Source organism: Sander vitreus, chromosome 17 (assembly GCF_031162955.1).
Source record: "Sander vitreus isolate 19-12246 chromosome 17, sanVit1, whole genome shotgun sequence".
NCBI lineage: Eukaryota > Metazoa > Chordata > Actinopteri > Perciformes > Percidae > Sander > Sander vitreus.
This window is the reverse complement of record NC_135871.1, coordinates 28,390,566-28,415,390: the sequence shown is the minus strand read 5'-3', so window position 1 is coordinate 28,415,390 and position 24,825 is coordinate 28,390,566. Positions and strand designations below refer to the sequence as shown.

At 40.1% G+C, this 24,825-nt stretch overlaps 2 protein-coding genes across 2 annotated transcripts in view; one reads left to right on the top strand and one right to left on the bottom strand.

The window, feature by feature from the left end:
* gfra1a (gdnf family receptor alpha 1a) overlaps nucleotides 1–6,897 on the bottom strand; it is a 123,626-nt gene extending 116,729 nt beyond the window's left edge. The window contains exons 1-3 of the mRNA XM_078273654.1: nucleotides 6,423–6,897; nucleotides 5,565–5,870; nucleotides 4,575–4,655 (exon numbers count right to left, since the gene is read on the bottom strand). Of these exons, the coding sequence (XP_078129780.1) occupies nucleotides 4,575–4,655; nucleotides 5,565–5,870; nucleotides 6,423–6,486 (451 nt within the window). The 5' untranslated portion in view covers nucleotides 6,487–6,897. The remainder of the gene's footprint in view (nucleotides 1–4,574; nucleotides 4,656–5,564; nucleotides 5,871–6,422) is intronic.
* Nucleotides 6,898–9,467: 2,570 nt separating this feature from the next.
* Nucleotides 9,468–22,284, top strand: LOC144532225 (coiled-coil domain-containing protein 172-like). Its single transcript, XM_078272874.1, has 8 exons — nucleotides 9,468–9,546; nucleotides 10,012–10,097; nucleotides 11,796–11,912; nucleotides 12,533–12,698; nucleotides 14,119–14,220; nucleotides 15,249–15,351; nucleotides 21,041–21,122; nucleotides 22,249–22,284. Exons 1-8 carry the CDS (start codon nucleotides 9,468–9,470, stop codon nucleotides 22,282–22,284), a joined length of 771 nt encoding a protein of 256 aa, XP_078129000.1.
* Nucleotides 22,285–24,825: the final 2,541 nt, after the last annotated feature.

Below are 24,825 nucleotides of genomic sequence, written 5' to 3'. Positions count from 1 at the left end.
TTGTAATGTGTGGTAAATCAACTCATGAAGATGACATCCTATGTGTCGTCCATTGAATCGTCACATCTTCACTGCTGGAGAAGTTGGCCGTGTGGATCAGGCCAGACATGGTGGACTACAGCAACAGACAAGATGGCGGTTCAATGTGTATTGCTTTTCAAGTCATATGGGACCCTATGGCAAGTCCTTATAGGTGCTAGAGTGCTGACATCATGTCTAGATGTAGGCCGCAGACACCAATGTGATTCTTAGTAAACACTCATGATCAAAATAACACATTTACATTTAAAGAATTGTGCAGCCAGCTTTTTAGTTACCGTATATTTGGTCATTTTGCCAAAATATCTTCATATTTTACTTCTTTAAAAGCACTACAGAGAAAGTGACCAACGTAGACTACTGCGATAGTTGCTCCCCCCTACTGTAGCTCATTCACTGACTATGGATAATACAACCCCACTTCAAAAAATCCAAACTATCCCTTTAAGTATTCTTTAATGATTTTCGTAAATCAGCAAACGACAATGCATATATCCACTTCAGTTGCACATACAGTATATTTTGTGTGGCCAGGACGACACCCTACATGTCTCTCTAATGAAATCAGACTAACACCTATGGGCGTTTTTAATCGGGAACAGGTGTTCAGGGCACAGCAGTGTGTATGTTTGAGCGCCTCTGCATCTGTGCAGTGTATGTATGGGTGTCGCTAGAGATTAGTCACTTCAGTCAGAGACATGGGTCGATTATGGAATTTCAGGATCGTCGTGGTTGCCTATTGTTCCTATAGCCTGGGATCACAATGAATCGTACTGTCTTACAGAGACGAACATGAGACACACATTCAGAGAGCTCCCTGAAATAGGGGGGCTGAGCACAGACAGCTGACTCGAGCCGAGTATGTCTGAGGACCTGAGAGAATTCTGCATAAGTCCATTTTTTCACTATGAACTAGAATGAAAGTTATCATTAATATTTCATCTTTCAGCATGAAATTGAAGGTATTTAAAAGACCAAAAGCAAAGTCAGAGGAAAGGTTCAGGTGATAAAGGAGGCCTAAGTAAATGTACAAAGACCTCCTACAGAAAGAAAATGAGAAAAGAAATCAAATTAGCTATTGTACTGTACTCTAGGATCACGCCTACCTCCAGTATAATGTTCTGTGTGAAACAAGACCTGAATTTGCATGATTTTATAAAAGAGAATCCCCAGGGAGCACTTTTCATATCTTCCCTCTTTTTAACCATGCATGCTTCTGTGGCTTTTTTAGTGTGTATTTCTAGTTCCCTGCTAAAGTGTGCTGTGCCGTAGACCTGACACGTACTGTAGAAGGCTGTCTGAGCGATCAAAAACAAGCTCTAAGCTCTTATCATTTCTGCCTCCATCCTTCTCCCGTCACCTTGCCCTTTAATGTTCACAGAAAGAGCAGGCAGGTGATCTCATGCTTTCTGTTTCTTTGCTCCCCGTCCTCTTAGCCTTACCCTGCGATTCCCTGATTAACCCTCACCCCTGCAGCCTTCTGCTCTCACCCCTCCATCACCAGCTCCTGCTCTACAATTCTCCTCTAATGATCAGCTGCTGCTATTCTCCTTCTAGCTTTATCCCTTTCTGTGTTGTCTTATATGCTTATTACCATTTCACTGGCCCATTTCTTTCTAACGTAAATCACTCCTCATCCACATATAGGTATACTATAGACCGCATGTGTCAAACACGACTTAGTTTCACAATACATTTTAGCCCGTCTAGTTGTGCGCCAAACCAAAAAGACGGGAAACTGTTTTTTCAAACTGCAATTGCGCGATTTGCCGTCTTTTAGACTCAGAAATTGCCACAGAACCAGAAAGTTTTCATATTCAGGCTGTGAAACAGCTTGTTGTGAGTCGGCTGTGTGGTAGCCTGCTTTGAAAAATGTAATCATTGTTTTGCTTGATTTGCTAAATTCTATGATGGAAAAGGAACTTTTTCCCTGACTTTTTGAGGGCTCTATGTCGACCACGCTGTATGTGATAAGACTATATGGGACATGTAATAATACAGTCAAAGATATTTGACTTTCTCGATTAAATAAAATGTCAATAAACTACCCATGTCTGGCCCTCGATGTGATTCTCCTTGTTCCAGTGTGAAAGTTAAGTTTGACACTCCTGCTATAGACAGACAGAGAACAAGTCATGCTCTCCATAGCTGCATTTTAATGACAGTCCCAGGCTGATCTGCAAAGATGTCATTCAACATAAACATGTGTTTGGATTAGCACTGAAACAATTAGTCAGTTAGTCCAGTGGTCAGGGCCTCCCTCCTCTCAGACAAATCTGAGAGGTCACAAAATGATTACGGAAAGAAAGAAGGATGTATCGTAACAGAATTCTGTTTATTCTTTGTCTTTTTGTTTTTAAATACTGAATACTTTTAACTCTTAAGTCTGTACAAATCCCTCAAATTAAACAACCTAAAAAGGACTCACTCATCTCAAAGCTTGTGATGAGGCGTCACATGTAGACATATCTTCATTTTTAAGTGGTCACTGGTCACGAGCCAAATAGGTTGGAAACTGAAGGGCACTGAAGCCTGAAGTTAAAAGAAAATGAAACCACAACTTTTTTTTTTTTTAAGAAAAAATGCCAAATGTTTGCTGGTCCCAACTTCTCAAATGTGAGGATTTCCTGTTTTATATGATTGTAAATTGAATACCTTTGGGTAACTGTTGGTCGGACCAAACAGGCAATTTCAAGACTTCATCTTGGGCTCTGGGAAATTGTGAGATGCATTTAATGTTTTTGGACATTTTATGTGCTAAACACTTAAAGAAGTAATAGAAAAAATAACCAACAGATTAAAAGTGGAGTCTGTGATTCTGGAGAAAGATTGTTGATATTTGAAGTCAACACCCACACAAATTCACCCCTTCCTGTTAGTGCTCCTTTTCTACCGTCCCTCTCGTTCCCTTTCTCTTTATACATCCATGACCTTTCCTCTGTCGCGTGCGCGAACACGAACACGGCTGTTGCCGTTTGGCTGGAATAGTGTTGTGTGACTCGGCTTGAGCCACTTTGTTTGTTTTTTAAAGAGCCGGGGGTAGCACATGATTTATTATCAGCACACACACAGAATGGGCAGCTGGTGGACCGTAAGGAGATAGTCACTTAAATTGGCAAAAGGTGTATTGGATTAGAATTGCAGACTCCATCTTTAATTAATAACAAAAACAATTGTAACCCTACTCTCCATAACTGCCCTTTGATGACAGACTCAGGCTGAAATGATGTCTGATCTCTGCCGCTTGCAAAGAGAGATATATATGCAAAGCCATCAATCAACATGAAGAGGCATTTGGACATGAAATAAGGAGTGTCTGCCTTAACTATAAGACTGACACCATAAATCTGTCTGCTCCCACTCCTGGAAACTACAGCTCAGACTGTCAATAGATGTCACCTGCCTGTGATGTGAACTATGATCCCGTGCTGCACATGCTTCAGCACTGATGGCCTGTGGGTGTCTCGTCCTTCCTGAGACTGGCTGGCTTATTATGGGCCAGAGACATATATAGTGTGACGTGGTGGGTTTCTCCTTTCAAATTCCTCCTTTTTTTGCTATAGAGAATCGCAAGAGGAGAGAATAGGCTTTACGAAACAAGCTGTCTTCCCAGCTGGTCTTTTCTTTAGAAGCAAATTTGTCATGAAGTCGGTACCCAGGCAAAGATTTTGTTTATCTGTATCTCACCACCCATATTATGATCTCACCCTGCTATAGGAGAAGCATTGGTTTAGGCCAAATCAGCCTATTGTGAGATAGAAATTACAGAGGAATGAGAAAGAAAAGGCTCCTCTCTATCAAAAGGGGTCAAAAAAAAAATCAGCCTTGTTCTTTGAAGATGTGGAGGCAAAGCGTGTCTGTTTTGATTTCACACAGCACTCCCCACCTGCAGTGTGATAATAAAAATGTGAGCAGCTACATGATTGCGCCACATTCACAGATCAGGCTCTCAAATACCCACAGCAGACCCAACTGTGTGACCACAGAGTACCTGAGTGGCTGTGAAGAAGGGAATAACATCACCATCTAGAGGCTCTTTTCAGCATCGCGCGCACACACACACACACACACACACACACACACACACACACACAGATGTGGACAGAAAAATGCCCATCATGCTCTCTCGCGTGTTACTCACAGAGCAACTTGCTCACTCTTTTCAACAAGTGGATTCAGACAAGAGGAAGCTGTCCACAACCACAGCGAAATACGCCAGCAACAGAGCCCTCCCTCTACATCTGAAGCGTTTATCCACTGCGTGATGAGACTCAGAACTATAGCTCCCCATGCAAGGTCACTTCCAGCCAGCATGCAATATTGCCGGGGCAAGAACAAGCAAAGAGAAAGACAGATGGCGGAGAAGATGAGGGAGGATATACACGTGACACACAGATAACCTTCGGTGAGTGCATGCACAGCTTGGAGTTTAACCGTATCTCACTTGAGATGGGTGACCAATAAAGCAATGCAAAACATAAATACAAAGGGATGGAGTGAAAGCCTCCACAAAAGACATTATTTTTAATTCTTACCCATGATTGGAGCCAGGCGGAAAATGTCAGATAGACGGCTGTTCATGGGTTCATACGGAGAATCCTCCAAGAAATCATTACCTGTGAGGAAGATAAGCAGATGTTATAAATACATAGATACAATTATATAGATAGATAGATAGATAGATAGATAGATGTTTTGAACCCCCTCCTGTTTTGTTTATCATCTTTCACCCCTCACATCGGCCTGCATGTGACATGGGTTATTTGGGTCAGTCGATATCCACGCTGACACACAGCCACACGCTTGATTAGGCAGGTTGGTCAGCTGTGTTGCACAATTGGAAGTCGACTTACAGACGACGGGGCTGGATGCAGTTTAGGGACTAAAAGACCCCCTGCTATGATCAACGCTTCAAGATGGCGCTGCCAGCGCTGAGGGGCTTCACGCTCCATTACCTTCAAGGAAAGTGATTTAGGAGGTCAAAATCTGGGCTCCGCGGGACCGTGGCTGTGAACCGAGTCAGGGGCCAAATTTGAATGAAAGTTGAGAGGGACTGCCCATGAATTGGACTGCTAGCTGTGTGCTACTTTTTGAGTTTTTCTGTGTTTGTGGTAGCAGGGATTGGGTGCAGGAGGAGGGGGGGGGGGTGAGGACTGATGGTGCCCACTTCATATAACAGTGGGAGGAGCTGGGGCAACTAATCCCTTTTCAGAACAGATTAAAAAAAACCTATGGGGAATGTCCATTTCTCATAATAGCTGCAGGGTGTTCTAAATGTAGCAGTCCACCCAAACAAAGACCCCTGAGGGACTCTGTGGAGGTTTTATGGCAAACCCAGAAAAAAAGCAGTTATATTGTGCTATTGTTTCATTCTCTGACAGGTTGTTATACAAAAGCAACACATCAAAAGTGTATAGTCTACTCAATATGACACAATTCATAATCAGTATCTGCTTAAGGAGGGAGGGGGTATCTTGGGGTGGCTTTTTGACAAGGAAAAGTTCAATCAAAAGCACTCAGCCAACCTTGTAACGTCTGATAGATCCCCCAGTAAATGCGCAGGCAGTTCTTCTCCTTCTTCATGCCCCTTTTACACCGGCAGTTGTACAGCGGGCTCTGTTTGAGCGCGTCCATGGCGCTCCGGCACTCATCCTTGGCCTCCAGGCCGGCCACCATGCTGAAGTTGCTCTCCTTGCCGCCGGCCACGCACTGCCTCATCGTGCGGTACTTGGTGCTGCACGCCTGCTCCTTCATGCACTGATCACTGGCCCGCACACAGTCCAGCCGGGTGGCCCCAGCACGCACGTTCTCCTCGGCGTACGACAACACATCTGGGAAATAGAAGTGGCATTTATAAAAGTGACACATAATAATGAGCCTTTTGCTCATTTGTTCGTAGTAAATATTCAAGGCATAAACACTTTGCAAGTTGCCTTTCGGGACAAAACAATTAGCCTACAGATAGGCAGCCTGTCAGTCATTTTTACGAGCTTTAATAGGCTGTCCAGTGACATGGAAAAACACATCTACGTCGCCATAAAAAAAAAAAAAGCATCTAGCCTACATCGCATCAACTGATTGGAAGCAGTTTCATACTCCTGCTTGACAACTTCGTGATCCACGCAGATACTTCACTTATCACACCGATGTTAAACGTGCAGTTAAGGGAAGATTTGCTTTCACATTCATTATTGTTTGATGAGGCAGCTTTATTTGGAGCGGTTTACAGTAGCCTCTAGGCTAGACGTTAACGAGACTCTGAGCAGCCGCTGCCACTGTCAGGCTCTCCCTTACAATTAAGCCACTAAATATCATATGCACCATCGGGATGAATTAGTATCAAACGGACAGCTGTTGGTGGTAATACATCAAGTGAAACTTACCTAAAAGAGGCAGAAGGACATACAATACTGAGAGGATCATTGTCTTCCTCTCCATGTGAAACATAAACCCTTATTGGAACGAAATTCGCGAACTAAAAGCGACTTAACAGTAGTTTAATTCCCAGGGTACTTCCACTGTAGTGAAATCCATTGAAAAGACGTAGCAGTGTGCGCTCCGCTTTACAAAAACCAGATCCAGCTCGCCTCGTGTGAGAAAATAATTTCCCCTCCAAATAAAAGAGTGTCCAGTCCCGATTCGGCACAGTTTATCTGGCTCTAAGTAATCTAGCCTACAAAAGAAGCTATTCTTTCTTTCTTTTTCCTCCCGTGCGGGTGGTCTTCTCACCGCCGGGAGACAAAGACAAGGGATCAGAGCAGCGGTGGAAGCGAAAACAGGCGAGTGTCCTCCAACTCCAGCCAGTGGGATGCTTGCGTCTGTGCGTCTGAGCGCACACAGCCAACTGGAGCCCCACTGCTGTCTAGCGCATTCAGCAGGAGAGTGCCAGCTACCCCCTTCGCTCTAAAGTACAGTCATCATCTTATAATCGGCTATATGTACATCGCAGACCTTCCTATCACCGCAAACTTACTCCCTTATTATGGCAATATCACAATCGCAGCACAGAGAATACATAATTCGCTTTAAACTCACTTAACAAACTAATGAGCCCCGGAGACACAAGTCTGGATGCACAATCATTTTGAAAAGTTACCGTTCGTCACTGCTTAGTTGCACATCACAACAAATATCTTTGGGGTTATTATATATTTTAATGTTGTTTACTTTTAATACACTTTGCAGCTCAGATACTCACAGAAGTTAAACAACTAAGCTAAAACTAAAACTAAAACAATCCCTTTTCCAGTCCATTAAAATGCACATATCGCCGGCACGTAATTGCATTTAAGATGTTATGAAATTAAAAACCAGCACTATCAACTCTTGATGCGTGTGGGCTGGTTTTACATTTCAGTGTAGGATAATTGTGCTGACGGAGAGAGGGCAAAGAGCACGACTCAAGTGCATTTTTATGACGTGAATAATAGCAGCATGTGGAGTTGCTTATATGGCAATGTGTAATATTCTGTGTGACTGTATCCACTTTTAAAGAGTGCCACTTGAGTGACAAAAATGAATGGACATATTTCAGCCGCACAATAGCCACTTCACAAAGCATCATGCGACTTCAAGCGTGTGGCTCCTCCCTGTTTGCTGTAATCCCATTTGCAAAATGTAGCCTATTACCTATGCCTATATTATGCAACATTGGCTGCTACGTGTGACGAATGTAGGCAGCCTATTTGATGATGTCACTTCTGAGGTTGTAGTAGCCTAGGCTATGATGAAATATATAGCCTCTGTATGACACTTGTCAGCTATAAAGCAGCCTGACTGTGCTGCGCTGAGGTCCACGCAGAGAGTGGACACTGTGTGACTGACTGCCGCCATCTGTTGGTGGTTTTAAAGTAAAGGTCAATGTTAAAAGTAATTATGTGAAGCCATTTATGTTTCTTTCAAACAATAGGCTACTACATGTTTCACGCTCGATATTTTCATAAAATAAATAAGAGCATTCTATTTTTAAACGCTTCTGATCAATGTAGCTATGGCCTACTGGCAAATGACTAGACATTTAACAAACTAACAAACAGAGCATGGTTATAATAACAGGGATGATGCATCATGCGACTTGTAACTCTTCCTATAGCTCATTGATTGCCTATATGGTCTATTCAGAGGCTAATCCACTTGGCTAAATACATGGGACCAGACTATGTCAATGAGCCCCTCTCTGCATTGAGGACTGGGCTGAATCAATCAAGGTGCTCTCGACACACACACAGAGGGGGGGGGGGGAGAGAGAAAAAAGAGAGAGAGAGAGAGAGAGAGAGAGAGAGCATGTGCATTCAGAGATGGGATGAAATAGTTTATTTTAACATCCGTTAATAATCCGTTATTGGAAAGGAAGATGTGATTAGGTTGGCCCTGCAAGTCACTTTTCAAAATGACTTTCAATGTCCACAGTTAGTTTATTTTATTAATTTTGTTTTTTTTACAGCAAACATGACAGGAACAGAGACAGAAAATGAACGACAGGCTCAGGCTACTATCCGGGATAATTGTCTGCTTACAAATTGATGACTTCGCTGTTCTTAAGTCTCCAGAGGGAGCCTTGCCAGTCAGGGGAAGGCTCAGTCTGGTGATTTATGGAAAGCCTCAATCAATATGTGATATTCATTTTGCAAATGAATCTCAGAATGATGTGGTCCTTAGGTCATTTAACGTTTCACACAGTAATGTGTTTCATGGCACCGGATCAGAAGCTTTTTTGTCCCAGTGGGGAAACGAGAAAATTGGTCAAAGTCAGGAATTGTGTGACAAATGTACAGCGAGTCTCAATGGATTAACGTTACTGTTGAAAAGGCTGACTGTGCCGAATCTGCCTGTAACGACACAGCATACAGCATGTTCAACAGCCTTCTAAACTGTCTCTGATGTAAATTAGCAACAGCAGATACAGGACAGGAATGGTGACTCCCGAAAGGCAAACGTCAATACAATAACGTACGTTACATGAAATATAGGAAGAGTAGGGGCGGACAATGCCTTCGTCATCCTAGAAAAAATGTGGCTAACGCCAGCTAGCTAGCTAAATTTGTTTTTGTGTCACTGCTGCTAGCCACATTCGGGACATAGCTAGCGTTAGCTAGCTAGCTGCCTCCGTTCAGAAATTACTTTTTTGGCAGCAAATGTTTTACCTGTTAACGTTTCGACTCTCTCAAAGCAGCCAGTACATAACATACATGAATGTGGTTCATCGTTTATAATACCAGCAACGTGTTAATAACAAAGAACGTTTAGAACCATCTTTGGTAAAACAACAAACCAACCGGTATCAGGGGCGGGGCGTCATTCTTGAAAGCTGCCTCATGAACGTAGCGTTAACCAGGTACAGGGGACTAACTAGCTAGGTGTTAGATAGTCAACTTCATATACCATAGGATCTATGCCTTTGATTCTAGGTGGCCAGTTATTAACTGAAAATGAGTTTAGACACACTCTTTCAACAAATCCTTCTAACTGAACAACAGTTAACTGAACAGACACAAAAATTCAAAGAAGGTATGTTTGCTGCCAAATAACATTTTAGCCAGCAAAATAAGCTATAGCTTAGAGCTAACATAGGAAGACTAGCTACAATGCTACCTAGCATGATTAGCAATATAAACAATTAGCCCAGTGGTTGTCAAACTTTTTTCAATAATGTATCCCTTTTGAATTGTTTCTTGAAGTACCCCGTGACCAGCGCTAATCATTTTTGGTAGAAAAAAAAGTTTATATAAAGAGGAACAATGTTCTGGACAACAGCCTTGTAACTATTAAACATTTTGTTAAATATCTCACATACCCCCTGCCGTCCTCTAAATTACCCCTAGGGGTACACGTACCCCTATTTGAGAAACACTGAATTAGCTTAAGGGAACCTACGTCTTTATCCACACAAATTTCAGTTTATATTATCTTTGGTGTATTTTAAAGCCCAAATGACATTTTTTTTTAAAGACTAGTAGTTTGTCTTCATTTCAGTCAAAGTAGCCATCATCAGATACAATGAGAAGATCAAGAGTGCCACTGAGAAGAATGAAAAGGCCAATGAGGAACTTGATACAAAGGTGAGGCTAACTTACAGTTTTTTTTGTTTTGTTTTTCTTCTTTTTTGCTAATGTGTGAATTATGAGACACCATGATACAGTAAATTATGCCTACACAGATGTCTTTTGAAAGATTTGGCCAGGCTGTTTGAGCTTACTATCTTAGTTATTGGTTGTCTCCATTGTCTCACACAAACAAACTATGCCCTACAATACACTTTAATAGACGTTAGAGGTTTTTAACAGGTTATACTTTGATGGTTTCAGGTTTTACTAAATATGTACGGAACCATTGTAGGCTTTCGCTAATTTCACAATATTTCAGATTCAGAGTAAGCTGCAGTGTAAGTGGTGAATGTGACTGTTGCCTGTCTGAGGGTGCTGGTGATTTATGATAGAACAGCCTGACATTTGCACAGCCTTATACTCATTTACATGGTGGCATATTGTCATTTAGTTTGACCCTGGACTGTGCCTGCAGATACAGTAAGTGTTCATCTGAGGTTCTTGCACCAGGAACAGCAACATCATGAATTGGTATTGGTTAATATTTAACTATTTTGTCTGCGTCAGGGGGCAAATATATCAGTTAACTGTTCATCCAGTAGCATTTTATTGTTATAGTTTGTTTAACATAGTGTAAATGTTTAAACTTTATTTTGTTGTAAAATTGAAAAATAAAAGAGATAAAAACAATAACAGTAATCATTGCTTACCTTGAGGCGCGTACAGTATTAGTGAGACATGAGGTAAAGAAGTGCATATTGATTAGCTGATCTGCTCTATGATTTAAAACACCTTATCTCTCCCCTTCGTTTCATCAACAGTGCAAATTGCAAGTGCCACTGCAAAATCAATGGCTAATTTTCACCGGATAACATTAGTGGAACCTTTTAGCATGTGTGAGATACGATGACAAAGGCAGTTGGCGTCTCAGGAATATGGCTAACTTCTTCCTGTGCTTGTAAAAGTGGACATCCGATCAAAAGAGCAAATCACTTGGTCTTTTTTTTTTTAGAAAGGTTGCTGAATACAGCGCCATGTCTGATTATTTTATCTGCCTGAGAACACAGGACACGGACACCTTTTCTGACCCCTTAGAGTAAAATATAGAAAATGTTTACATCATACATGTATGCAGGGTGTGTTTACGGCACAGTGTGTTTACAGCTCTCATGGTGTAACGTCTTACAGTTTATGAGAGCTGTCTGAAGATAATTACAGTGTTTAGAAAACTTGGAAGCTGATTTTGCTCGCTGAAAATACTGCGCTCCCCTACTACCATAAAAGAAACAAACTCACCTCCTTGAGAGCTTAAGTAACAGACTGAAAACTGTACTGAAAGTCATGCCTGAGGCATCTTTAAAAACCATCCTCCATGAGAGACCACGGAAGGTAAACAAGAAAGGTTTTTGAAATTGAATATATATAAACATTGAAAAAGAAACCTTAACATCAGGTATTTTAAAAGGAGTCAAAGAAACTCATCATTTTAATTCACCATTCCCCAGGAAGGGTCACTAACAACTTACACCTTATACAGTGTGCAGCACAAGGACTGTGCCAGCTGCTCATCTTAGAACTTTCATTTCATTTCTCTTTCTGTGGGATCACTAACCTATCTCTCACATGTGAGGTATCGGTGATGTATGTCCCTCTCAGTACATCGGTCTGTCAGTTTGTGGCTCCTAACTGCCCACTCATCTATTTGTACTCCAGGCACAGCAGTTGTCTGCGATGAGGTTGCAGCATGACCTGATGAAGAAATGTGAAGACCAGATGTTGAAGCAAATTGAGAAGCTGCTCGGCCATCAGAGCCAACTCAGGGAACGTCTCGTGGGTTCAAGCCTGAATCAATATTTACATCTTATACCATATTGGTTATGTGTAATATGAATACCTAGTCAGCTTTTATAGTGTAAACTTTGTAGATGCGTTGACTTTCTTTCAGAAGATTCAGAAAGGCTGCAACTAACAAAGATGTTTGTTATAACCAGACCCAAACGGAATCTGTGGATTTTTCTTCTTTTTTTCTTCTTTTTTTTCAGTTTTCAGTGGTGATCCAGAATGAAAATTTCTGGAATTTAGCCTGGGGTGAAGATGTGTTAACATTCTGAGTTTTATTTTTTTAATTTGTTTAAAATCTGCGGTAAAATCTGCGGAATTCTGCGTCCGCAGATTCCGTGTGGTCCTGGTTATAACCAATGAATGCGTCTGTTACTTTTATATAATATATAAGAATAATCAATTAATCATTTAGTCTATGAAATGTCAAAATAGTGAGCAAGTGTAAAGTCATGAAAGTGCAAAATATTGCACAAAAGTCAAGACTTTGAGATAAAGATTTCATCAAAATTGTATGGTTAACATCACTAGAAGTAGAAGTAGTTGTAGCATCACAAGCAGCTGAGTGTTATTGTTGGAAGCATTTCCCAAGATCCGTCTTTTCATACCAGGCCAAGATAAAGTGGGAGTCTAAGGAAGAAAAGGAAAACTTCCTTCAAGAGATCTCAAGGTTCAACAGTGACTTCAGTCTTCGAGGAACCAGAGACATAGTGTTCGAGAGCCAAACACACACTGAGCTCCTGGACCTGGAGAGGGAGGTGGAAGCATTACACAGAGGTCATAAAAGACTGCCAATTGTACTGTTGTCACAGTAGACAGATGTTATGTAATGCAGATGTGGCCCTGACTGCCCATTTCAAAACTATTAAGATATTTCTTGGTTTATTATATGGTAAGTAGATGAATTATAATGATGACCAACGTCCCTGACATGTTGACAGACACAGCGAAGAAGTAGTCAGTGTAATTTCAGGAAGAATGTTGTTTTAATTTATAGATGGTGGTTGGAGAGTGATAGCAAAACTGATTTCAGAAATTTGATTAATGAATGAATGGAGTGAACATAGTAGTGGAATCGTATTGTGTATTGATGCAAGGATGTCGTATGGATCACAGAATAACAGAAGCTGGAAGGTTTTGGAAAGAGAACAGTTTATCATAATGGGGAAAAAAAATATTCAAAATTAAAATCTCTAGCTCTTCAAAGACTCGAATGATTCAAATACACTTAAGTCTCATATAAAGTCAAATAGTAAATACTGAGTTGATCATGAGATTTGGGATTTGTGTGTGTGTGTGTGTGTGTGTGTTCAGATTTCCACGTCTATCCATCTAATCTATATTTCTCTGTCATAGTGTGTACAGACATATACAAAGAGGAAAAAATGATTGAGCACGCTGACTGAACTCAGGCACATCTTAAAAAAAAATAGTTTATTAAACTGAATAGAGTTACATTTTCTAGATAAATGTCAGTTTACTCCAGGACTTGGTTTGCGTTGTGTCAGCATTTATAAATACGAAACTCCCGAGGTGTTAAGTCCATCGTTTCATGATGATATTGAAATCCTGTGCAGTTCACACTCAAACATGAGAGCAGCACTAATGACTAATGACAGTCTAGTTGTGAACATACCACCGTTTATGTCTGTTGTAAAATAATAAGCAATACAAGTAAAATATCAAAAGGTTTAGAGTTTTGAGAACACGTGTTAGGCAAAGGTAGGAAAGCAATGCACTGTGTGTGTGTATATATATATTTAATTGAATCATTACAATCAATAATCAAATATTGTATAGTGAGTATTTGTTAAGAAATTGCAGTGGCAAGTGTTTATAGAAGCACAATATATTTTTTTATTTTTTTATAAAGTCAAGCAACTTTTAGTAACTGATTGCACTTTTGATGTGGTTTGAACTGTTTTCATTAGTTCTACAGGATTGAGGATACCAATGAGGACCGATGTATTATATCTGGGCTCAGGGGAACTGCATTTTCGGATTGTGTGTACTGTTAAAGTGAATTTAAAAAATGCCCACATTGCATTCCCTTGAAAATGAAAACAATTATTTCATTGAGGAGTATGAATTCAATGTATAGTTCAGCTCTCCTGGTGATTTTTTTTCCCTCAATCATTCTTGAGGCCTTATAAGTATGATTTTTTTCTAAGGTTTATTTTTCTGCCTCTACAATCAGAGATGGAGCTGATGAGCCGCAGGAACAATCGCATGAGCTCCATGCAGGAGGAGAAGAGAGTGCTCCAGCTCAAAATACAGGGCCTGTGTAACGTCCACAAAGGTGAATACCAAATGTTCATTCATATGTATGTTGGATAAAGTGGCTCTGAAAGAGCACATGTCAAACTGCTACTGAGAGTTTTCTTTTTCTCAACACGCTTTATAAGCCCCCTTGTTTTATTCACAGCGCCAATCTTATTTTAAACGTCTTTTGTTCGACAGAAAAATTCAATAGAAAATTCAACCGCATTGCTGAGACAGCTGTGGAGAGCAACTCCTTTGCAGTGGGAGAGGTCAATACCTTACGGGCAGAACATCCATGTTTTTTTAACATTAATGTGAGTTCCCCTAACCTGCCTGGTCCGCCAGTGGCTAGACATGGCGATAGGGGTAATCCTGCTCTGCCTTTGAGAAAATGAAAGCTCAGATGGATCGATCTGGAATCTCCTCCTTATGACGTCATAAGGGGAAAGGTTACCTCCCCTTTCTCTGCTTTGCCCACCCAGAGAATTTGGCCCACCCATGAGAGAGAGAGACATCATGGCTTGAAAACAAGCGAAGCATGTCAGTTGGCATGGCAGAAGTTGGTCAAGGCCACACAATACAGTATTAGGGGACCACTAAGGTCTATATAAAAGAGACTTCAGATACAGTATTAGGGGACCACTAAGGCCTATATAAAAGAGACTTCAGATACAGTATTAGGGGACCACTAAGGCCTATATAAAAGCATCCATGTCATAGGACCGCTAATCAATAAAAATCACAATAAATCACAAAGACATAAAATACTTAGTAATACAGTCATCAATGTGGCTACATGAACGCCTGACTAAAAAGATGCGTCTTTAGCTGCTTTTTAAAACTATCAACAGAGGCTGCCGCTCTGGAAACATAAGGCACAGCGTTCCACAGACTAGGAGCCACTGTTTCAAAAGCTCTATCCCCTTTAGTTTGCAGCTTTGTACTGGGAAACCGCCAGTAAGCAGAAGTTCTGCAGCTCTGCACACGTTCAAACAATGCGGCTGTGCCTGTCTTGTTTGAAAAACAAAAATCATTTTGTGTGTGATTTATTATTCTTGACTGCAGACCTGGATCATCAGTTGAGTGAGGCTGAAGCAATGACAGAATCTCTGAGAGCCGAGAGCCTGTTTGTCAGTCAGAAACCTTTCACTGACAGCACCTGTCTGAGGTGAGTACCATCAACTGTCTGGATGCGATGAGAGGTTTATATTTGTGGACACACACACACACAGTATACATACAGTGCCTGATCATTTGCAATTACATTATGTCACGAAGAATAATCCTTATGAGACACAAACAAGTAAATGGTAAATGCTGCAGGGAAATAAAAGCAAACAAAAGGCAAAGGATCAAAATAGAACAAAACAAAGTGTAAACACAACAGTAAGCTATTTAGCTGCTCATTAAAAAAAAAAGGTTAATTTGCAGAGGCTCCCTTAGAGCTTCCTGATGTTTTAAATATTCCTGGCTGAGCAGCTGTGATGATGAATTTGTTGAGCGTTATCTGTCTTGCGAGGCCCGTCAGTAGGCTCGGTGTACAAAAGTGCAATCCCTGTCCTCTCCTCGCCAGGGCTCTGTTGTTTTCTTTATTATAAGTGATAAGAATTCATCCCAGCAGTAGCTCTAATAGCCGCAGTCACTCGTGTGACGCTAAATGCACTAACAAAAGACAAGAAGAGAATCAAAAGTGTTAACAACACGTTACAGCGCAGCATTTCTGCAGGCTCATTAGAAAGAAGGTGTTATTTATGCAGAGCAGAACTGAATCATACTGCGAGAAGTGCTGAGTAGACCAGTGCGCTCAGCTCCCGTCTGTGTTTCTGCCTCTGTATCCTGCTGGCTGGAGTCCAAAATCTGGAAGTGTAAATAACGGGGCATTAAGACCATTTGGCTTAATTAAGGCTTTGATCGGCAGTGTATTTCATTCAGTCAACAAGTGGATAAAAAGAAACTGTGGCTAATGTGATTGATGCAGGGAGGTTTGTATGGGAAAATGAATGAGGGGCGGATAGTTAAGCATTTCCACTGAATGCTTATCCAGCGACTTACCAACAAAGAAATCCAGTTATTAGGAAATTAGAAATACAGTTTGATTATTTTCAGTTAAAACATGATGTAGGATTTCACTAAAACCAAACGTTTACATGTAAAAAAAAAAAAAAAAGCACATGGAGCAACCCCAAACATCCAAACCTTTAACTGAGTAAAGATATGTAAAACATTTACTAGAATACATTACGGTAAAGTAGTACTGTATGTAATGAATTACATGGTAAGAGGCAGCTGTGTGTGTGTGTGTGTGTGTGTGTGTGTGTGTGTGTGTGTTAAATGAATGAGCAGAAAATTGATAACTCCACTTAACAAGTCTGTCTTACTGTAGATGGATAGTAGTAGCTGGCTCTAGAGAAAACAGATACGTGAACCCGTCTGACTGGAACACACTGAAATTGTAAAAATGTCAGTTTCAGTTCAGTTTCAGCTCACAGGGCACTTTTATTCAGGTACCAGTTTCCTTTTTAAACTGTGAAATTAACTATATACTTAATCTGCATCATGCGATACAGCTGCGTCATTATGTTTTTCCTTTTTAGTTGTGACACTTTGACATACATCGACATATTGTTTTGCTGCTCACTCAGCCATTCGTCCCTTGTTCCTCGTTCCTTGATATTTTCTTGAAAGGTTTTATTTGGAGTTTTCTTCTCTTAAGTGCAAATGATACAGCCAGCGTCAGCACAGCCATGAGTGTGTACATGGCATACATTTTGTAGGCATTTAGTTTCTGAGGCCAATATAGGCTGAGCTATACTGGGCTAGGTTTTACTAAGGAAAGCGTATCTTTCCAAGGTGTTGTTTTATGCCTTGTACTATGGTTGGTTGATTTGTTTTGCATAGTATTACCATGTAAATGATTGCTGATCTGTGCTTGGAAGTCAATTTCCTGTCCTGCACTGTGAGATCAAGTGTATTGCTAAGGTGTTGGTTCTCCACAAGTCTCCAAAAAAATGTCTTAACATTCAGTCCCAGAAGCTCTATTGTAGTGATGAACACCATTTTTCCGAAAGACATCCCCTCTGTTGACTGTGAAGGTTATAGCATAGCATGACTCACATCATTTTCATACCTATCAAACCATTCTGTGACCCCTCGTGCCCTATATGGACTAATGGATCCTGCTTTTCCTTAATTCTCACACATTGGTATCTGTGAAAAAGAGCAGACAGCTTGCAGCAGCTTCTTTTTTTTCTTTTTCTAAAACAGTAATGAGCATTTGGTCTATCATCAAGTATGTCACATAGCCAGACAGTGTAATTTAAAACTAGTAGCAGTGAATCTACATATTTTGAAGCTGCAGCTTTGACAGTGAGTGGGACAATAAGTACAAAACGCTGATTCCCAAGAAATATAGAAATGTAGCTCGATAAAATTACAAGCTATCACAAAACATTAAGAGCTAAACCGGTATCGGAGTAAACTCACACATTCCTTCATTCATTCTCCTTAGATCCTTAGGCATCCAAACGTCGATTAATTCAAATAGGCAACAACAGCAAGCACTCATAGTGTCTGCTCATCACAGTAGAATATCAACTAGTTGTACAATATGAATTAGGGACCTCCTCTATTGAACCATGCCTGGTATGTGAGCTCCGGTCCACCGTGTTCCTCCACAAAGAGACTTCCTTTATTTAATTAAAAAACTGGAGATCAATAGTGTTCCAGGAAGGAAGGGTCATTGTTATTGCTGATGCCACTACTTTGGATAATGTCTTCTCTACAATACGATGGATGCGAAGTGATTTACAAATCCCCAAACCTATCTAGATGACGAGGTTCACACTTTCAGTTTGTAAATCAAAATGTATATTTATTCATTGTAACACATTTTCCCCCAGCATTTGGTTAAAGGTGTTCGCGATGCCCGTTATTAGGACGGGGTATAAAATAGGCACACGTCATAATCCTTTCCTCACTTATATCAGTTGCGTCCTTATTTCTATTTCTCAGTCCTTTACTCCCCCTTCTTCGCCTTTTTCTGAGCCCCCTCCGCCTTAAATCAAGCGTGTGGTTAGCATGTCCTGCTCATCCATCAGCCTCATTAAACATACTAGGTTCTTCATTACCCCCCCCCACCCCCAGGAAGTGCTGAGGATGTGGCTTTGGAGGAAAGAGGCCTCCCCTCAGTCATTCTTATGATCATCCATTCCGAACTGAAACCATCAATCCTGCTGCAGCGTCTCTTTAAAACGCATATTTAACTCTCCGCTTATTGATTGTTGGAAATTGAATGCATGTCAATTTGAATGAGTGCTGCAGTCATTTAAAAAGTGTTCAGTGTGCAAAATCATTCTCAGTCACACAAGAGAATAGAAAGATACCTGAAATATTCAGTCAATGGGCTCGGGATTGATGATTTGGGAGCTGTATGTATTCTTGGATGTGCCATATTTCTTTCATTGATATATTACCGCTACATTATTTGTGAAGGCTCATTTGACGATGTCATCGCACTGCAGAAATCTAATATTAAACTGCAGAAACCACCGATATCCAAAAAGTGTCCTAAGGTCTGAAAAACAGTGTGCTCGCCTTAAAAATCTGATTTGTAAGTTCCACAGAGAAGTGTAAAGTTTAAAACACTGCTGTTTGTTTTCAGAATGTGAAAATGCAATTTAAGCTCAGTTGTTTTATTGTTTCATTAACTTCCAATAAAAGGAAAGATGGAGGTAGCTTGTCTCAGATTCACGTGTACCTCTGCGTAGATCCTTCAAACACCTGAAATAAAAACAACAGTGAAATCACAGCCAAGGCATCGAGTACCCTGGACCCAAGTCAAATTTTCCAGAGGCAAACTGAACTGAAAAATACAATTGTATGTATGTTTATGAAATTATAGTGTAAAATATTTACTTAAAGAAGTGGATCATTTTTGTCTATGACAAAGGGACAGCATTGTCTTCTGTGGTGCTTCCATAAAGTTCATATTTCTGCTTCCTTCTACGAATATTTCGGCGCTGTCCTTTCTTCTTCTTTTTATGGCATTGTCTGGTATACTGTTTATAATTTCCTTGTTTATCAAACAATGAAACAGAGCCAAGAGTTGTATTTAAAATACATCATCATTACTAGAGTTCTGACTGAATGTTACGACTGTTCACAGAGCCGAATAACCTTTCTTTCTTCTTTCTTGCCTAAAAAGTAAGGTATAATAATCATGCGTTTAAAACCACCATTGATTTTGCTTTTGTCAGTGCATATACACTACCGGTCAAAAGTTTGGGGTCACTTAGAAATGTCCATTCCACTCCATTATAGACAGAATACCAGCTGAGATCAGTTGCATTGTTTTTTTAATCAGGGCAGCAGTTTTCAGATTACATTATGTGTTTACATAATTGCAAAAGGGATCTCGACTGTTGAAAGAAGTGGCTGATCTTTAATGCAATATCTACATTGTCCATTATCAATTCATCCAATGTTCCAAAGGCACATTCTGTTTACTAATCTGATATCATTTTAAAAGGCTAACTGAGAAAACATTGGAGAACCCTTTTAAACCGGTAGTGTACACATATTCTATCATTTCTGATTATCAGTTGTAACTGCAATGTAAAAACTGGAGTTAACCAGGTGGTCATGGTCATATTTAAATTGGTATTGGACCAAGGCTAGTCAAAATAACAGAACTGGGTTTCTCATCAGTACATGTATATGTTGCCATAATTCAATTGTAGCCAGAGTAAGGTTAAACTCTGATCATTGAAGACGTCTGTTAAACAGCTTAAAGGGGCACTTCTCAGTCCGTACCATGGATGTGTTTGAGGTGGAGCCCCGTTTATTGCTATGAGAGTTGCTCAGTGGCGCGTGAAGCCATCATCTTAGACTTTCACTGGCTGGATGAAAATCATGCGGCTCTTCTAGACTTTCTAAATGTTATTGGACCAATGGATCAAATTCTGATGGTGAAACGAGTCGTTTTGGGGGGGTTGTGACACAAACAAAAAAAACATACCTGAAAGCTACCAACTGGCCTTTGAGATTAACTATTTGTAATCTCAATGTATTGCTCTCAGTTCACTCTATGCTTAGTAATTTGCCCCTTAGTGCCTTACGTATACCTTTACTGTTGTGCATCCAGCCCCTGGGGACAACATTATTAAATACACAATAACGGGGAGCTGATTACGCTGACTGCAGCTTGTTAGAGCAGACTCAGCTCATCAGTCTGGTGTACATGGTTGATTGTCAGCTGTGTCATTTTATTATACACAGTGTTTTAAAATCCTTTTTGCATGAACAGAGTATCCCTGTTACTCCTCTGTCCATTTACTTTGATTGGGTATTGTTGCCTCGGCCAGATTTTTTTTTTTTCACAAATGTCACATAATGATGTAAGGGATGGAAAGCAACATGTCTGAAGCAAGATCCACATGTCAAGTGTTCACCAAACGACTCGTACAATTTGCCTGCTGTGGAAGTTGGGCTAACGTTGAAACTGTAAATGTCTAACCATTGACCTAAGCCAGATTATTTCCAGTAATTAAATTGTTTTTGCGCATGTAAACATACTGAAACTCAGGAACTCCTGTTGCATAAATCTGAATACATTAAAGCCGTCATGTAAACTCAGACTTTTGGAGAAAATAGGTTTCAGTTCCATGCAGTTCATTTAATTTTGTTGATTTTCTTTGTGATAAAACACAATAGCAAGGTAACACCGAGTATAGTGATACAATGAAGAACATCAATAGGTTGAAACTCGATATGGAGAACCAAACATGCTGAAGCATCTCTTTACAAGTTGCCCTTTTCATGAGTTTTAGTTACTGACATGGGTTTCATTTGTTCACCAGGCTGAGGGAGGAGCTGGAGATGCATAAAGAAGGAGAGCTTCTGCGAGAGGCCCTCAGCTCTGAAATACACTTCCTGAAGTCTGTAAGTTGTTGTTTTATGAACAAGACTTTTATTCAAGCTAATAAACTGTTAAAACCGTTTTAAATAGGACGTTATTCATATATCTGGATCCACATCACTAACTAGACCACAATTTAATTTGCACTAACTGTAGTATGACTCTTTACTACATCTCAACAATGTTATAGATTGTCTTTTCATGTATATTATGCTATCACCATATCCATCGTCTTACTTACACCTCACTTTGCGCCGGCTTTGGACTGCCTACTTAATCTGTACCTTTGTAGCCTATTGTATTCTGTTTTCTTGTACTATATTGAATGTGAAACTGTAGGTTGTCTTGTACACTTATGCTTTTCTTGGCCAGGTCGCCGTTGCAAATGAGCAACCTGATCTCACAGAATTCCGTGAAATGAACACAGCCCCTTAACTCAAAATCGATGGCAATTTCACAGAATCGCAAAACATTCCGTGATGGGCCCACGGAAGAATTCCGTGAAATGAATACTGATCGCCGAAAATTCCGTGATGGGCCCACGGAAGAATTCCGTTAAATAAACACGGCCCCTTAAGTTAAGGAAAAGGTCATGGGTGGGCTTACGGTTCAGTGACATGCAGGAAGAACGGGACGGAAAAGAAGAAAGCGACTTTATGACACTTGACATGCGGGACACGAACCCCGGTCTCCTGGGTAAAAGTCCTGTGTTTGACCCAACAACCACCCCGACCAACCTCCCTACGGGGAATTTCAGCCTTACATTGTACTCGCTACTGTAGTCGCTCTTAATGCTACGTCATCTTCTCATTGACTTAACATTGGCATTGTTTTCCATGGTGGCCACACGGATTTCTCACACATTCCGTGCCACCACCACATAATGCCATGTTAACAATTCGTGATCATTTCACGGAATTCTGTGCGACCAGGCTGAAATGAGAACCTGTTCTCAACAGCCTACCTGGTTAAATAAAGGTTTAATAAAAAATATTCAACCAGAGTCAGATAGGATTATTTGCATGTCAGACCAGGGCAGAAAAGTAATATGGTGGACACATCGTAATTCATTGTCAAAATGTAACCGTGGAAAACTTTAGTGGGTTCTTTGTAGGATTTCATTCAGCTTTTCTTTTTTTCTATTAGCAGAAGCTGGACAGCAGCCAGGGAAGTGAGCAGCATTAGGTTTGGCATGTATGTTCACTTATTGTCTCATCTGTTGAAAAACAAACAGGAATATGAATAGACAGGAGAGAAGGAAAAGAAAGAATACGAGAAGGAACAAATGGAGTTTTCTTTAATAATTACTTTAGAAGTTATATGAAAAGAGCACATTCCAATCAGTGCGTGACCTCTGTCAGTACACAGGCTCTTTAGAAAATGTTACTGTTATGTACCTTGTGGAAGAGCTAAAACAAAACAGATAAAGTATTAAACTTGGTACATTTTTTAAATTAAACATGTTTGTTTTCTTTGTTTCCTAATGCATTTTCAATACAATATGCAGGTCTGTTTCTACCTTCAAATAGTTTCCGTTTGTATCGTAATGTATTTTCACGAGACTAACAACTAAACATATACCTGTATGGTGAAGAGAAAAACTTGTGGTTCATTGCTGGCAAATAAAGAAGGCATTCAAAAAAGTGATTCTATATTGCCCTCTAGTGTACAAAGTGCAACATTACTATAATAGGGGTTGATGAGTCAAGACAGAGAATCTTCCATACTGAACATGTAAACACATGATTTAGACAAAAATTCAATAGTATGTGATAGTTGAAGGCAAATAGTTTCATTTCTGGTTAATTTTAATGCAATCACTGACATTGAATTAACAATAATAAAATATAAATGCAATGAAGGTGCCCCTGGGTCTCACCTGGCTGAGTGTTCGCCCCATGTTACCTCAACGGCCACAGGTTTGATTCCGACCGGTGACCCTTTGCTGCGTGTCATTCCCCCTCTCTCTCCCCTTTCCAGTCTTCAGCTGTCCAGTCTAATAAAGCCCCCCCAAAAGCCAAAAGTATGCAGACACCCATATGTGATGCTTGTACATGTCATTCTTTAACCATGGCTATTAATATGCTGCTGTATAAACTGCTCCGGGAAAGCTTTCCACTACATTTTGGTACAGTATTTAGCATCAGGGAGATCCAAAACTGATGTTCAGTTCAGGTTCCAGCTCACAGTCAAGGTTTCAGGTCATCACAAAGGTGTCGAATGGAGTTGAGGTTACAGCTCTGTACAGGCCAGTCAAAAAAAAATCTTTATGAAGGAAGGTTTTTTTCCCCCAAACTTTTGCTACAAACAAGTTTTGTCAGCACACTATTGACAAAAATATAATTGTATGTTGTAGCATTAAAATGTTCCTTCATTGCCCCAAACCAAAATTAGACCCACGTTTTTTTTGGACGGAGTTGTTAGGGATGATTCAGATGCCAAAAAGATGTGGAGTTTGAGCAAGGTAAGGTTTTAGCACATGCATACTCACACTTTTTCTTGTGAAATGTGAGTCAGTTACCAGCAAGACACATTATAGAAAAAGAGAACACTTTCTCTGTGTTCCCTCCTAATGGTTGATGTTTGACATTACAGTTTACCACTGTTAATCCCTCAGTCCATACTAGAGCTGTAATCGGGCCTTAAAAGTTAGGCACGCACACAGCTATTTTGCCTTTTGTCAAGAATGAGTCATTTATACATTTTTTTACATAATTTATTCATGACTAACGTAGGCTATAGGCCACTTGGAAGTTATAAATAAAATAAGTCCTCCAGAGGCCAGCCTCCGTTTCACCTCCTAAACATCCATTTTCGCTCTAATCGAAACGCATCACCTGACCGCTCATTTACCACGCAACCCGGAGCGCAAGCCCAAGCCCGAGCCCGGCCCGAGCCCGTGTAAAATGATAGAAATTAAGACCCGTCTGGTTCGGGCAAAGATCTTCAGCTGTAGTCAGGAAAGCTATTTCAGTAATTGATGATTAGACGGTCTGTTGGCCTACACCACAGGGTCATTTTCTTCTCTGATTAGAGTGATTCATGATAGAATGATGTGGAATGTCAATGGCTACCTAATGAGATCCTCCAATCTCATTTGGTCTTTTTAACCTTGACCTCAGTGAGCTACGTCTGGATGTGTTTCACAAAAAAACAGAAGGACAGACAGAACAGCAGACAGTGCAGCAGGTGTACCTTGTTTTCATTTGTGGTGTGGAATTTTGTTTTATTTGTTGCTGTTTTTAGTATACAAAAATATTTTATATTTTTTATGGTCCTTGATGTGATTTGATGTCTGCTGCTGATCAAATTTCCTTCAGGATAATAAAGTTGAAGTTGAGTCCAGCACAACTGTACACTTAAAAAACAGATATGTTATATACACACTATATAACATATCTATATATATATATATATATATATATATATATATATATATATATATATATATATATATATATATATATATATATATATATGTTTGTTATGAACCAAATCACCAAGTCAAATTCCTTGTATGTGCAAACCTACTTCGTAAATAAACCTTTCCTGATTTTGATTTAACGGTTCACCCAATTTCTTACTAAAGACAGGACCAAACCAAATTTACTCAGTATTTGTCAGCTAAAGTGTATTAATGTAACTCGGAAAAAGGGTTTTCCATCAACTCTAAAAGTATTTTTGGTGAAATCAGTCATTACAGGAGATATCAAAATCTTGGGTCAA

What these genes read in the sequence shown, in the direction of transcription:
- LOC144532225 (XM_078272874.1), top strand. Translation starts at nt 9,468, where the DNA reads ATGAGTTTAGACACACTCTTTCAACAAATCCTTCTAACTGAACAACAG. An exon ending in GCCAACTCAGGGAACGTCTC is followed by an intron (nt 11,913 to 12,532) that starts GTGGGTTCAAGC and finishes TTTTCATACCAG; the next exon opens with GCCAAGATAAAGTGGGAGTC. An exon ending in ACTGACAGCACCTGTCTGAG is followed by an intron (nt 15,352 to 21,040) that starts GTGAGTACCATC and finishes TTTGTTCACCAG; the next exon opens with GCTGAGGGAGGAGCTGGAGA.